The sequence below is a fragment of the Ctenocephalides felis genome, unplaced genomic scaffold (genome assembly GCF_003426905.1).
Source record: "Ctenocephalides felis isolate EL2017-DRISC unplaced genomic scaffold, ASM342690v1 CF-g0.4_SCAFFOLD_01170, whole genome shotgun sequence".
NCBI lineage: Eukaryota > Metazoa > Arthropoda > Insecta > Siphonaptera > Pulicidae > Ctenocephalides > Ctenocephalides felis.
The window spans coordinates 81,672,655-81,688,352 of NW_020537324.1; the positions used below are offsets into that span (position 1 = coordinate 81,672,655).

Consider the following 15,698-nt stretch of genomic DNA (forward strand, 5'->3'; position numbering starts at 1 on the left):
CCTTTCAGCCATAAGATACTTTACTATAAGATGAAGATGAATATATTTCATGATCAACATAATAATACAAATTTTGTGGTTGGCTCACGAGATATACGCTAAACCAATTAATTCATATTATTCAAATATACGTTTTTATTATAAAGACACATTACCATATATATATATATATATATATATTATAATATATAGATATATATATACATATAATACATATATATACATATATATACATATATATATATATATATATATATATATATAGAGTCAATAGTTTTGGGCACCAAATACTGCTTACTTATACATTGCTCGAAATATGGACACAATTCGACATAAATGCGATCAGTTTTCGGGTCATAACTCCTTTATTTCGACTCCATCACAATTTGTAATATACCATTTGAAGGTTAATAAAAGGGCTGCAATTTCATCATAATTTTTTTCGTAACTCCTCTCATTTTGAAACGGTAAAGGGTTGAAGGGCTCGAGAGAGAATCTGATTGCGCAGCCGCGCACTATTTAACAATCATAACTCTGTCAATTTTTGTGTGAAAGAAAATAATAAAACACAATTATAAGTCAGAAAGATCCATTTGATTTTTATCTATATGCTTCTATACATATCTTTTATTCTTCTTGAGATATAATGAAAATAAGTTCGATTTTTAAAACAATCGGAAAAAACAGTTTTTATAAAATCGTGAGTTTTCTGAAAATAGTTTGTACTAAAATAGTGAATCTGCTAGAATCCATCAAGAGGTCTATAATGAAGTGAATTCTAGATGGAATGTGAATTACGTTAATTCTGGTGGAAATGGCGCTCATTAAACCATATGATTTAAAAGAAAAAAACATCGTATATGCTTTTTATTTGCATGATAGCTCACTCATTTTACACGCAAAAAACTTGTAATAGCACTCATTTTAAAGCTTATGTTGGGCACTATAAAACCCAATTTCACCGAAATGCATAAAATGTAAAACCTCGACACTAGATCGCTTTAAATACAACAATTAAATCTTGAACGAAATAAAAAACGACTTTGCTCTTTCAAATCTTGCTTAATATTATTCTTAGAACACTTTATAAAACACCGATTTATTAAGATTTTTATTGACGTTATTTTGTTCATTACATGATTTTCGTGAAAATACATATTTTAGGAGATATTTGCAAAAAAAAATGAAGAAAAACGCCAAAAATATATGAATTTTTAGTGGCCAGTAACTTGAAAAGTATAAGGTTGTCAAATATCTCCCTTCCGCCTTTTTGTATTATAAACCAAGAGCAAAAAAGCGGAAGGGAGATATTTGACAACCTAATATTAGTTTTTTTTTGAAAAACTATGAGACATTTTTTTCTTAAAATTAGTTCTATCGATTTCCGACGTTATTTTGAAAAAATTTAATTACACCGATTGAGCGTGTCATCCCCAAACCCGAATTGTTTTCACTTTTGAACTAGAGGGTAAGATGAATCTAATTCCAAAATTTCATGCAATTCGGAGCACAGTAAAAAAAAATCAGACCCAAAACGCTCCGTTTACTGCACTAATACATTTTCTATTACCATGGCACTTATTTATTATCTATTTTTTACTTACTTTACATTTATGTTGCTTTTCGACGTTTTCGCACTGCGACCTCCTGTGCCTCTCCAAAAGATCCCTATTCGGAAAGACCCTTTCGCAGACCTCACATTTATCATCGAATTGGCTCGGATCGTGCGTCGACATGTGCCTTATTATATGGTCGCTTCTCAAAAAGGCTGCATTGCACACCGAACAATATTGATATCTCCTTTTACTCGCTAAAGTTGCGGAACCATTCTGCTCATTTTCGCTATCCGACGACTCCGATTCGGTGAACATGTCGATGGCACTTGTCGTGGTAACCTGGGGTAATAATAGATATATGTCTTAAATATTTACTTCGACATTTATTAACTTCCCCGTAGGGTAGTTATAGTAATGGGCCGAAAATCGAAAATAAAATTTTTTGCATTTCTCGACGTTTTGAAGGTTTCTGAACATTTTTAAGGGGCATACCTCAGAAACTAAATGGATGTGTGTGTGTGTGCGTGTGCGTGTTTTGCCTTTTTCTATTGATTTTTTCTATTGATAGGGAGATATGCTGGTTAGTTTTTGGCAAAGACAGGTCCAGCCGTTACGGAGTTATGGAGCAAAGAGAGCAGAAAATACAAATCGAGTTTTTGAGAGAACGGATCATCCAATTTGTATGATCCAAAGACATTCAGTTTGTAATGCGGGGAAAAGTGGTTATTAGTTTTTGGCAAAGATAGGCTCAACGGTTTCGGAGATACAGAGCTAATGTTAAAAAAAATGGCAGTTTTTGATAGAACTACGCGTCTGATTCAAATGATTCAAAAAACTTTCTGCTTGTTTCAACAAAATAATTGCTTTTGGAAAAAAAATTTTTTGTTTCTAATTTTTTTTTTTCAAAAAATATTTTTGTAATTTTGGATTAAAAAATCAAAAAATTACCCAGGCTAAGCGCAGTCTAAGCGCCACTCTGGTGCAAATGTATACCCAAGTGCGTTTAGACTATTTGTGTACTGGAACTTTTCCAATTTTGTGAAAACTATTGAAAAATGTGCAAATGCCGCCAAGCTAAGCACAGTATAATTGAAAATGTCGCACAGAATTATTTGCAAATGCGTTTAGACTGTGACTATACCTTTGCACTTTTTCAATTTTGTGTATTTTGGCTTACAAAAATTTGTGAATATTTTGAGAATTTAAAAAAAATCGAATGTTTTCAAGAATTTCCAATTCTCAAAAAGTTAAAAAAAAAACCCAAAAAAACCTTTTGCTGTGTACACGGTGTACAAAAAATGCTTATTTCGTAATTTTGAAAATTTTCAAAAAAAAATAATGCAACATTTTCATAAAAATTTGTGAAAACTATTGAAAAATGTGAAATGCCGCCAAGCTAAGCACAGTATAATTGAAATGTCACAAAGAATTATTTTACAAATGCGTTTAGACTGTGACTATACGGGAGCATTTTTTGTGAATATTTTGAGAATTTAAAAAAAAATCGAATGTTTTCAAGAATTTCCAAATTCTCAAAAAGTTAAAAAAAAAATCCAAAAAAACCTTTTGCTGTGTACACGGTGTACAAAAAATGCTTTTGCAGAAGATTTCGTAATTTTGAAAATTTTCAAAAAAAAAAAAATAATGCAACATTTTCATAAAAATTTTGTGAAAACTATTGAAAAATGTGAAAATGCCGCCAAGCTAAGCACAGTATAAGTGAAAATGTCCCACAGAATTGTTTACAAATTGAGACTGTGACTATACAGGAGCACTTTTTTTGAATATTTTGAGAACTTAAAAAAAATCAAATGTTTTCAAGAATTGCCTAATTCTAAAAAAGTTAAAAAAAAATCCAAAAAAACCTTTTGCTGTGTACACGGTGTACAAAAAATGCTTTTGCAGAAGATTTCGTAATTTTGAAAATTTTCAAAAAAAAAATAATACAACATTTTCATAAAAAAATAATGTAAAAGTTTCAAAAAAGTCAAAAAAATGAAATTTTTATTCTTTTTCAAAACAATATATCTAAATTTGACAAAATTAAAAAATTATCAAAATTTAAAAAAAAAAACGATTTTTTACAAAAATTTGAGAATATTTCGAAATTTTCAAAAAAAAAACGAACGTTTTCAAAAATTTCCAAATTCTCAAAAACGTTTTTTTTCAACTATTTTTTTTTAATTGAATTCGAAATGAAATGACGTAATTTTGAAAATTTTCAAAAAAAAAAATAATGCAACATTCTCATAAAAATAATGAAAAAGTTTCAAAAAAGTCAAAGAAGTGAAATTTTTTATCATTTTCAAAAACAGTATCTAAATTTGAAAAAATTAAAAAATTATCAAAATTTAAAAAAAAAAACGATTTTTACAAAAATTTGAGAATATTTAGAAATTTTCAAAAAAAAACGAACGTTTTCAAAAATTTCCAAATTCTCAAAAAATTTAAAATAAACGTTTTTTTTTCCAACTATTTTTTTTTAATTGAATTCGGAATGAAATAACGATTGTTAATGTTCTGGAGATTAATTGATTGATTTATGATTTACATTTGATTTGCCCAGATATAACAAACAAGATAGCAAAAATAATGAAACAGTTACAGTATTTGTAATAATATATTTGAAAACATTTAATATTCCTCGATCATCTCGTTACGGTACGGGAAGTTCCAGCAATTTGCCTTAAGGCACGATGCCATACACCACTAGTTTAAAAATGTAATTACCTGAATAAATCTATTAACACCCTCTGCGCCTTTCTCAGTAAGATATCTCATAATTCTGTCGACCAAAGTTTCCTGGGTGTCAGTATCCAATATCGGTTCCTCCTTACCGTCTTCAGAATAGTCTCCTTTGAACAAATCAGGCCGAAGTCTCAGTTCGACACCTCGATAAGTATTGATATTACAATGCGTCATTAAATGTCGTTTTAATTGAGATTTCTGTATGAAGTTCTGACCGCAAATCTTGCACGAGGCTAATTTCTCACCTTAAAGTATAAAAAATAATTTTAGATATAAAATTCTATTATTAACTTGCCGCGGGGTAAGTTATTGTAATCGTCCAAAAAAATCGAAATTCGAAGAATTTTTTGCATAAATTTACGTTTTGAAGGTTTCTGAACATTTTGGCATACCTTAGAAAAAATGGATGTGTGTGTGTGTGCGGATACAAATTTTCATTGACCATTTCGGGACACGCTTCAACCGATTTGAATAATTCAAAAAACATTCGATTCGTATTGATAAGGAGCTGTACTGATTAGTTTTTACCATAGACAGGTATAGCCGTTTCGAAGATACGGGGCAAAAAGTGCCAAAAATTGTAATTCAGTTTTTGAGAGAAAATTGTAATTCAGCTTTTGATTTGAATAATTCAAAAAACATTTTATTTGTATTGACGAAATGAAGATCTGTTTAAATTTGTGGAAAGGCAGTTCTAGCGGTTATGGACTCTCAATAAAAACAAGTAAAAAAGTGCCATTTGGCGGTCAAAAATGTTCATTGGACACATGCACATCAAATTATCAGGTATTTTATGGAGTTTTTATTAATGTGTACACGTTTTGTTCCTTTTTTTTTAGGTTCCGTACCAAGATTTTTAATTTTGAAATTAATTTATATGGTTGAAACAAATGTCTTCTATAGTATGGAATAACCGATTTGTATGATTGAAAAAACATTCAGTTCGTATTCGATCGCGGGGCGTTTTTGCAAAAGGCACATCAAGCTGTTTCGGAGGAATGAAGGGTACACTCAAAGGGTGTACAAATGATCATGCAGTTTTGGAAAGAACGGATCATCCGATTAGATTAATTCAAAAAACCGTCTAAGTGTGCAAAAAATACTTTTACAAAAAATTTGTCATTTTGAGAATTTTCAAAAAAAAAATTAAAGTTTCGAAAAAAATCAAATTTTCGAAATTTTTTATCATTTCCAAAAAATCTAAATTTGAAAAAATTTAAAAAAATATCAAATTAAAAAAAAAGATTTCTTACAAAGATTTGATATATATTTTGAGATTTTCAAAAAAAAAATCGAATATTTTCAAGAATTTACAATATCTCAAAAAATTAAAATAAACGATTTTTTCAAAAAAAAACCTTTTGCTTGTGTAGACGGTGTGCAATTTATTGAAGATTTCGTAATTTTGAAAATTTTCAAAAAAAAAAAAATATTCAAAATTTTCAAACAAAAGTTTAAAGTTTCAAAAAATCAAAGAACTGAAATTTTTCATCATTCTTAAAAAAAATCTCTTAATTTGGAAAAATTTCAAAAAATATCAAAATTTAAAAAAGATCGATCTTACAAACATTTGAAAATATTTTTCAAAAAAAATTGAGTGTTTTCAAAAATTCCCAAATTCTCAAAATATTCAAAAAAAAACCTTTTGCTTGATGTGTAGACTGTGTGCAAAAATGCTTTTACAAAAGATTGCGTACTTTAAAAAATCCAAATTTTCATAAAAAATTTAATCAGCAGAAAAATAAAATTTTCAAAATTTTTCATCATTTAAAAAAGTAATAACTTGGAAAAATTTCAAAAAATATCAAAGTTTCAAAAAAAATAGTAACTTACAAAAATTTGAGAATATTTTGAGATTTTCAAAAAAAAAAATGAATATTTCGGTGTGCAAAAAATGCTTTTACAACAAATTTTGTAATTTTGAACATTTTCAAAAAAAAATTAAAGTTTCAAAAAAATCAAATTTACCACACTTTTCATTTTCAAAAAAATTTAAATTTGTAAAAATTTCAAAAAATATCTGTATTTAAAAAAAAACGATCTTACAAAAATTTGAGAATTTTTTGAAATTTCAAAAAAAAAAAAATCGAATATTTCGGTCTATAATGCAAAAAATGTACAACAAATTTCGTAATCAAATATTCAAAAAAAAAAAATCAAAATTTTCAATAAAGGTTCAGTTTCGAATAAAAATCAAATTTTCGAAATTTTGCATCATTTTCAAAAAAAATCTAAATTTGGAAAAATTCAAAAAATATCAAGATTTAAAAAAAACGATTTTAAAAACATTTGAGAAAATGCTCAAAAAAAAATCGGATATATTAAAAAAATTAAAATTCTCAAAAAATTTAAAAAAATCGATTGTTTCAACATTTTCAAAATATTGAAAAAATTTCAAAATTATTAACAAATTTCTTGTAAACTTGTACACTATAATATAATAAACATTCTATTTGAAATCATTTAAATCAATTATTGATTATTTTCATTCCCCGAATAATTCGCTACGGCACGAGAAGTTCCAGCAATTTGCCTTAAGGCACGATGCCACTTTCAACTAGTTACATTTATCATTTAATACCTGTGTGTTTCCTCAAATGAACTCTCAGCTTATCGAAATTGGTTATAACTCTATCGCACATTGTACAGTTTCCGTCGGCCAGTTCATCAATTTCGGTTTTGACGTCGTTTTTCATGTCTCTGAAAGCGGACAGAGGTTTATCTTCATCGTTACTCGAATCTGCATCGCTCGATTGATTCTGTGAACCTTCATTCGAATCTTGCAATTTGTCCAAACGCTTTTGCTCCTTCTGTTTCTGTATGCGGAGCTGGGTGTCTCTTTTCGAAGGCCTGCCTCGCTTCCTGATAAAGGACACAATGGTAAAGGATACATTTATAACATAATATATATATATATATGTATATATATATATATATATGTATATATATATATATATATATATATACAGGGCCGGTCCTGCCTTGCATGCGATGCATGCAAAAAATGCGAGCGCACGCCTTAGGGGGCGCCAAATCGAGTTTCGGAAATTAAATCTATAATATATTAGTTACATTTTTTATTAATTATATAAAATTTATAATACTTAATAAATTCTTATAAACAATTTAACTTAACTAGGGATACGGAGACATAAAAAGCATATTTATTTTGCAATGTGATATCACACAGTAGAAACAATTAACCGTCTAATAACTGTGCAAATTAGTAAATAACAGCTCTGTTTATTGCTTAATCTACTTATTCATTTTTTTTATTTTAAAAAGAAATTATCTAGTGTTCAATTCCATAAGCGCAAACCTGCGAAAGATTAAGTTAATTATTGGGCATTATTGACGAAAAATTGCGAGCTGATTTAGTTGAAACAGAACTTGTTAAAAAAATATAAACAAATTATAAATCGGGAAAATGAATAATCGAGAGTCAGTGGTTAGAAAATGGCATGTTTATTCCGAGAAATTGAATTGTAACTTTTGTTTTTGTTGCAAATGTTTCGCATCTGGTGAACTTTGAATGTTGAAGACATGCGTGGTTAAGGTTATGGAAATGGAACAAATATGAAAAATAGAAGCAAATTTTACTTTGGAACGAAAATCTTAAGTTCTTTTTATACCTAGTGGTGTCCATACTCTAAATTTTCTTAATTATTAACTATGCAAAAATAATATCAAACATGATTAGTTTTTTTTTTCAATATAGTTCAAGAAATGTGTAATTTCTTTACATTTTTCACCGATTTTTGGACTTCTAAAATACGTTAAACTTTTAACTTTACAACAACAATCTGATTCTCTGAATACGATGAATACAATTCGGCTCTTACGATATCAATAAGGAGAAGTTTACGATGCCGTTTTGGATATTGTAAATAATGAAGAATTAAGTTAAATTAAAATTTTAAAATTCCAACACGAAATACGAGTGTTATGATTGAAAATGAAAAGCTAGTTTTTTTTTAGCTCTCTTGGCATGATTTGCTCAACAGAATAAATAAGTAAAATGTTTCAAAACCCAAATATTAATATTGCACATACGTTAAAAATAATTGAAAATTTAAAAATATATAATTATAATCAACCGGCGAATCGCCTCGATTTTTTAAATAAATTTAAAATCTTTATAAGCTTCTATATTATATCTATTTTTTGTGTACTAAATCCAGAATAATTAAAAATTAATTTTTTAAAAATATGTAAATATTTATATAATTTTAATGACAAACTGTCAAAACAATTAAAATTAATAGGGGGGGGCGCTAGAAAAAAAGTTGCATGCGTGCGATAAGGACCCCAGGACCGGCCCTGTATATATATATATATATATATATATATATATATATAAATCTCGTGTCACGATGTTGGTTCGCGATGGACGCCCAAACTACTGAACCGATTTTGATTTTTATTGGCTCATCGTGCGCGTATATATTCAACTTAGGTTATAGGAAATTTTGAAAAGTAAATTTAAAATAATAAATATATAATTTTTATAATTTTCTAAAATTATGACAGAAAATGATCAAAAAAAAAACAAAATGACAAATGTCAAAATTTAAGGAAATTTCGATATATAATTTTTGAGAAAAAAATTTGACATTTCAAAAAATAAAATTCAAAAACATGTACATATATAGAAATATCCAACATTTAAATCCAAATTCGATGAAATGCTATATTCAAAATCGCTGTTTATAGTTTTAAATCTAATTAAAAATCAATGTTTATAAATTTGAATAAATGTTGACATGAAAATCGTCAAATGTCATTTGTCAATATTTATAAAAATAATTATATAAATAGATTTACGATTTAGATTTAATTGATTAGCTTACCAAATTATTTCGGAAACCAAAACTTCATCAAAACATTATAGATCAGAGATCACAATAAAAAAGCGGCATATTTAATTTAAAATTAATCATAAACAAAATTTTGACATTTCACAAAAAAATGTTTCACGACTTACTTCAATAAGAAGCAAATAAATTAATTATTCCAAGTTATGTTATAGGCAATATTGTCAAGCAAATTATAGATATACATTATTGTAAAATAAATATTATCATATTATATTAATTTTGGACCAAGAAGGAAATATTTTGACATTTATAAATTTAGTGCATATTGGATATATGAAATTGACATTCACTTTTTTTCAATTAAATTCAAATGTAAAAAATCAAATATTTATATAAAAAAATTTATATTTAGATGAAGATTCTGCATTGATTTATACTAAAATTTAATTTATTCTTTAATTAAAAAAGAAATTGACATAAACAAAATTAAAACTAGCTGTAAGTGGAATTCTGTCTGGAGGCAATTATGGCATCGTGCCTTAAGGCAAATTGCTGGAACTTCCCGTACCGTAACGAAATGTTCGAGGAACACTGAATGTTTTCAAATAGATTCTTATAAATATTGTAACATTGTCTAATATTTATAAGAATTATATAAACTGAATTGCAAAGTTAAAATTATTTGTAAAGTATATTAGAACTATAGTCAGAATTAAAAATAAAATCTGAATTATTTTCGATATACAAAAAATTAAAAAAAAAAAAAAAGTTTGAACAAAAATTTTTTTTCCAAAATCAATTATTTTGTTAAGACAAGCAGAAAGTTCTTTGAATCATCTAAATCGGACGCTTAGTTCTCTCAAAAACTGCCATTTTTTACATATTTAGCTCCGTATCTTCGAAACGGCTGAACCTGCCTTCGCCAAAAACTAATCAGCTCTTTTCCCTATCAATAGGTATCGGATGTTTTTTAAACCATTCAAATCGGTTGATCCGTGCGCCCGAAAACGTGACTGGAAATTTGTATCCATACATACATACACGCACACACACACACACACACACACACATCCATTTTTTCTGAGGTATGCCAAAATGTTCAGAAACCTTCAAAACGTCGAGAAATGTAAAAATTTTCAATTCCAATTTCCGGCGCATTACAATAACTTACCCTACGGGAAGTTAATAAACAAAACACTATGATGCGTTGGAATTATTTATCGGAGTGTAAAGAAATTTGTGTAATTAAAATTTAATATTATTATTAATATATCAGTTAAGATATATTTTGATTGTCATCGCAAATGCTGATCTTACAGGAAATTGTAACCTCTTAAATGGAATAAATAGTACATTCTGAGGGTATCATTGGAATCTGACAAAAACAAACTAGACAAACTAAATATTATATCATATTATATTAAATTTTTGACCGAAAAGAAAATATTTTGACAGTTATAATTAATTTGAAATAAAATGCAAATGTCAAAAATCAGATCTTTATGTAAAAAAATATTTATTCCCACAATATTCCTGTGTTGATTCAGCCAAACTTATGAATTTAACAGTTATATAATTATTCATTGATGACTTAAAATAATTATTAATTTATTAACAAATAAATAATATTTGATAGAAAATTTTATTGACATATATGACATGAGAAAAGTATAATAAACAAAAAACTATGATGCTAGTGAATTAATTTTTGAAGTATAAAATGTCAAATAATTTTTAAAATTTTAACAAGTTTTTAACTATTTGTCAAAGAATCAGACACCAAATCTATTAAATATTTGATTTTTGGCACATTGATTTAGGCATATTTTTTATGGCAAAACAACGTTTGCCGGGTTAGCTAGTACATATATATATATATATATATATATATATATATATATATTATTATTATTATTACCTAGGGCTTTCCTTGTGCGATACAATATGTAAACTGAGTTGGTTCCTTTCATCAAAGCTTTCCGTACAAAATTGGCATTTATACTTTTTCTTGACGCTACTTTTCTTAGGTTCTTCTACAACAGGCTCTGTTATCGCTTCTTCTGGTGCTTCTTCCTCGATATTGGCAGTGGTACTACTACTCTGTTCATCGGGTTCTTCTTTTATTTCTTTCGAATCACTAACTTCCATCGTGTCATCTGCATGCATTGTTGTTATGTGTCGGTTGAGGTGTGACATTTTTGCAAAACCTGAAAACGATAAAAACTAGCTGTAAGTGGAATTCTGTCTTAAGGCAATTAAGGCATCGCTAATTAATTGCTGGAACTTCCCGTACTAAAAATTATTATTTTTTTAAAAACGATTAACATTTTTGAAAAAATTTTACTTCGAAAAAATAAAATTTTTGAGAAACTATAAATTGGACAAAAAATTACTTTTTAAAAAAAAAAAATTTAAAAAAAAAAATTATAAAATTTTTTTTTTAAAGAGTTTTTTTTTGAAAAAAAAAATGTTTTTTTTATTTTGACATATTTTGGAAGATCTGAACTTTTTTTCAAAGCAATCGTACTGCTTTAACTGCATAAAGACAAAATATCAAAGCGCGTAAGCGCCGCGTCGCTGTCTAACGGATAAACATTGGTACGGAACCCATAGGAATGTAAACAAAAATTTATACTTATTGTTAAAATCTCTATAAAATATCTGATAATTTTAGGTGCATATGTCTAATGGTCATTTTTAACCGCCAAATGACATTTTTTTTTTTACTTTTTTCGTTAGATTTCCGAAACCGCTAGACCTGCCCTTATGAAAATTTTATCAATTCTTCATCTTGTCAATACAAGTCAAATGTTTTTTGAATTATTAAAATCGGACGCTCCGTTCTCTTAAAAACTGAATTACCGTTTTCGGCACTTTTTGCCCCGTATCTTCGGAACGGCTAGACCTGCCTTCGCCAAAAACTAATCAGCACGTTTCCTTATCAATACGAATCGAATGTTTTTTGAATTTTTCAAATCGGTTGATCCGTGTTCCCGAAATCGTCGACGAAAACTTGTATCCGCACGTACACACACACACACACACACATACATCCATTTTTTCTAAGGTATGCCAAAATGTTCAGAAACCTCTAAAACGTAAAGATATATAAAAATTTTCATTTTCGATTTTTTTGCGATTACTATAACTTGCCCTACAGGAAGTTAATAAATAAATAAATAAATATAATTCATACCTCTGTTGCATATCCCGCAATGTTTCAAATGCTCTCCAGTGTGCAGACGAGTATGCAAAGTCAAGCCTTTAGCATCTACAAGTATTTTATCACAATAATCACATTCGAAAGGACTCAATTTGGTTTTGTTCAACTTAACATTGCTAAAAGTATTATCTAAAACATAACAAAAAACACACCAGTAAATATAAATCAATCACAAATCAATCAATTACCTCACCTTTTCCTCTCCTGGTCCTCTTCGACCGTTTATGGTTCAGAATGATCTCTCCGTCAGAGTCATTATCAAAATTATTGTCACCACCTTCGTAGAAGTTTTCAGTGAGTGGATCGCTCTCGACGATTGTGATTTCGGGTTTGATGGGTAAATGGAAGTCATCACCGTATAGTTCTTGTTTGACAACTGGTGCCAGTTTTTATGTTGGGGTGCTTCCGGGTGATGTAGTCTCTTAAGGTTGCATCGCTTCGCTCACATCTTTGTTTGAAGGTGAAGGAACTGTTGAGTTGGGTTATGCATTGGGTGCAGATCTTGGATGGCATTCCGTCGTTTTCGATGACCTGTGTAAAATAAAAATTTTGCTAGTGCCTTAGGGCAAATTGCTGGAACTTCCCGTACCGTAACGAACTGTTCGAGGAATACTGAATGTTTTCAAATAGATTATTATAAATATTGTTACATTGTCTAATATTTATAAGAATTATATAAACTGAATTGCAAAGTTGAAATTGTTTGTTTAAGTTATATTAGAACTATAGTCAGAATTAAAAGTAAAATCTGATTATTTTCGATATGCAAAAGAAAAATTCTTTGAAAAAAAAAATACTGAAACAAAATTGTTTTAAAGCAATTATTTTGTTAAAACAAGCAGAAAGTTCTTTGAATCATTTAAATCGGATGCTTAGTTTCTCTCAAAAAACTGCCATTTTTTGCACATTTAGCTCTGTAATCTTCAAACGGCTGGACATGCGTTTGCCTAAAACTAAAAAAGCCCAAAGTTTCTACGATATTTCCGAATTTGCCAATTTCGATATCAAACTATGTTGATAATGAAATGCCTACTCTGATATGACTTTTTTTTTTTCAACAGTTACAATTATTTTATTCCTTTTCCATATTTTTTCTAATTTTTATTCCAAAATATTTTAACATTTTCCTACACTAAGTATTTTATCATTACAATGTTTTCATACTATATTCTTTGCATAAAGGATATTTAAAGGATTTTTATTACCATCAGAAGAATATCAAGATCTACAATCTCATCTTTTAAAATAACGATCTCAATATCATAACATTTTTTCTTCAAGTTATTGCATTTACATAATACTAATGTTAGGATTAATATTGTTTTAGTATTGTATTTAATCTAAGATAATTTGTTAATAAGATAAGATTATTTTTTTCTGTAATTACTAAATGCAATCCTGTATCCAAAATATAAATATAAATGTATTTGAATCACTAAATTCATAAAATCGATAAAAACTCTTGTTTTAAAATAGTTTCTATTTTAAAATTTTTGTTGAATTTAAAATTTACTGGTTTGTATTGATTTTTACAACATCCATTGCAAATTTATATAAATTGATGTTTAAAATTATAAATGTATGATATTAATTTAATAACCAAGGAATCATTGATTATGTTCAGAAATATGTTGAATAATGAATTAATATAAATCTTAAAATAGTTTTTTGATTAAATCTAGTTTGATTCAAATTCCACTATCTTGTATTCATTTTGTGCTATTTATTACAAATGTATAAAAAAGATATATGTAAAATTACAAAATTGCTATAATGAAGATTTACATGTTAAACAAAAAGAACAAATATTGGAAATTTGACAAAAAATATCCAAATCTCCTTAAAATGGCTTTATACCAAAATTATGTTTATAATTGAACAATAATAATATATCATCATTTAAAAAAAAGTATTTTTTAATAAAAAAAATTATTAAATCACAGTCTTGAATTTGTTTCACAGTAAAAAAATTGTTTGAATTGTAAGATTGCTACCAAAAGTATATATTTTAATCACATTTATTAGAAATGCATAAAAATTTACATCGAAACAAATAAATATGAACATTTTATAATATATGAAACAATGAGTAATCTAATAATTAACAAATAAGTGAATTGAAACTATAATTCTCACTTTTTGGTAAAATTTAGTACAAAAACCTCAAATTTTTGACAATAAATATCAAAAATCGTCTTCAAAATAGTTTTTTAAACAAAAATAAATAACTTAGATACTCTGATAATTAAATAATAATAATATAGAGCACTTTTTAAAAAGAGTTTTTTAAAATAAACAACTGAGTTATCAAATCACACACCCCTTAATTTGTTTCATGGTTAAAAAAATTTGTTTGTATTGAAAATTTACACCGAGTATTCATTTTACACATTTAATAAAAATGTAGGAAAAGTTGATACTAAAATTTATGATATATAGATTTTATAATAACATTCATCAAGGAATTACTTCAATAAATGTAAATTTAATACAGAACCTTTATTTTGAATTCATGTGGTAAATATCAAACTGTCTTCATAATATTGTTTAGATAAACATAAGCTTGTTACATTGATAATTAATCAATAACTTGATATAGCACTTTTAAAATGTATTTTTAAAAGCAAATAATCATAAATAAAATTATTGAAGCAAACTCCTTACATTAGTTTCTCGATTCGATGCAAAATTAACTATTGTGGTAGATTTTCATAATATTTATTTGAACTGGGTAAAAAAATTGCTAGCAAAAGTGATCAATATAAATGTTATCTAATATATTAGCGAAAAAATTACTTAAAATAAAGAAATATGTAAGTCAATTCAAACCTCAAATTTTGTTTGACATATGACAATAAATATCAAAATAGTTCTTGAACAAAAATAAATAGTTTAGATACTTTGACAATTAAATAATAATAATATATAGCACTTTTTAAGGTATTTTTTTAAATAAACTAAGTAGTTAAATCATATCCCTTAAATTGTTTCACAATTAAAAACTCTGTATTAAAAATTGCACCCAGTATTCATTTTTATCGCATTCATTAGAAATGTAAAATCAAAGTAATAAATATAAAGCTCTAATAAAGATTAATTAAGGAATTACTTTAATAATGAAAAAAAATACTTGTTAAATAAAGAAAATAAGCCAATTGAGTCTATCATTGTCAATTTTCATAACAGAACCTCAAACTTTGTTTGACATTTGACAATAAATATCAAAACTGTCTTCAAAACATTGTTTAAAAAAAAAAAATAAACAATTTGACTCTCTTGTAACTCAAAAATAATATAATAAGGTACTTTTAAATGAATTTTTTGAAAAACACATTTCAAAACAAAGAGTTTACA

The 15,698-nt window shown here is 27.0% G+C and overlaps 1 protein-coding gene across 1 annotated transcript; it reads right to left on the reverse strand.

Annotated features, from left to right (window-relative positions):
- Positions 1–1,589: 1,589 nt before the first annotated feature.
- LOC113367773 (zinc finger protein 782-like) lies at positions 1,590–12,724 on the reverse strand. The gene is made up of 6 exons (XM_026609353.1): positions 12,538–12,724; positions 12,318–12,473; positions 11,040–11,328; positions 6,886–7,166; positions 4,287–4,549; positions 1,590–1,895 (listed from the first exon to the last, which is right to left on the reverse strand). The coding sequence occupies exons 3-6, from the start codon at positions 11,315–11,317 to the stop codon at positions 1,590–1,592; spliced, it is 1,128 nt and encodes a 375-aa protein (XP_026465138.1). The 5' UTR covers positions 11,318–11,328; positions 12,318–12,473; positions 12,538–12,724.
- Positions 12,725–15,698: the final 2,974 nt, after the last annotated feature.

Bases quoted from the DNA above. Each gene is read 5' to 3' on its own strand.
- LOC113367773 (XM_026609353.1), bottom strand. From the start codon at position 11,317: ATGTCACACCTCAACCGACACATAACAACAATGCATGCAGATGACACG. The intron at 4,550-6,885 runs GTATTAAATGAT...TTATACTTTAAG, and splicing joins TCATTTGAGGAAACACACAG to GTGAGAAATTAGCCTCGTGC. The intron at 1,896-4,286 runs GTAATTACATTT...TTATTACCCCAG, and splicing joins GTGTTAATAGATTTATTCAG to GTTACCACGACAAGTGCCAT.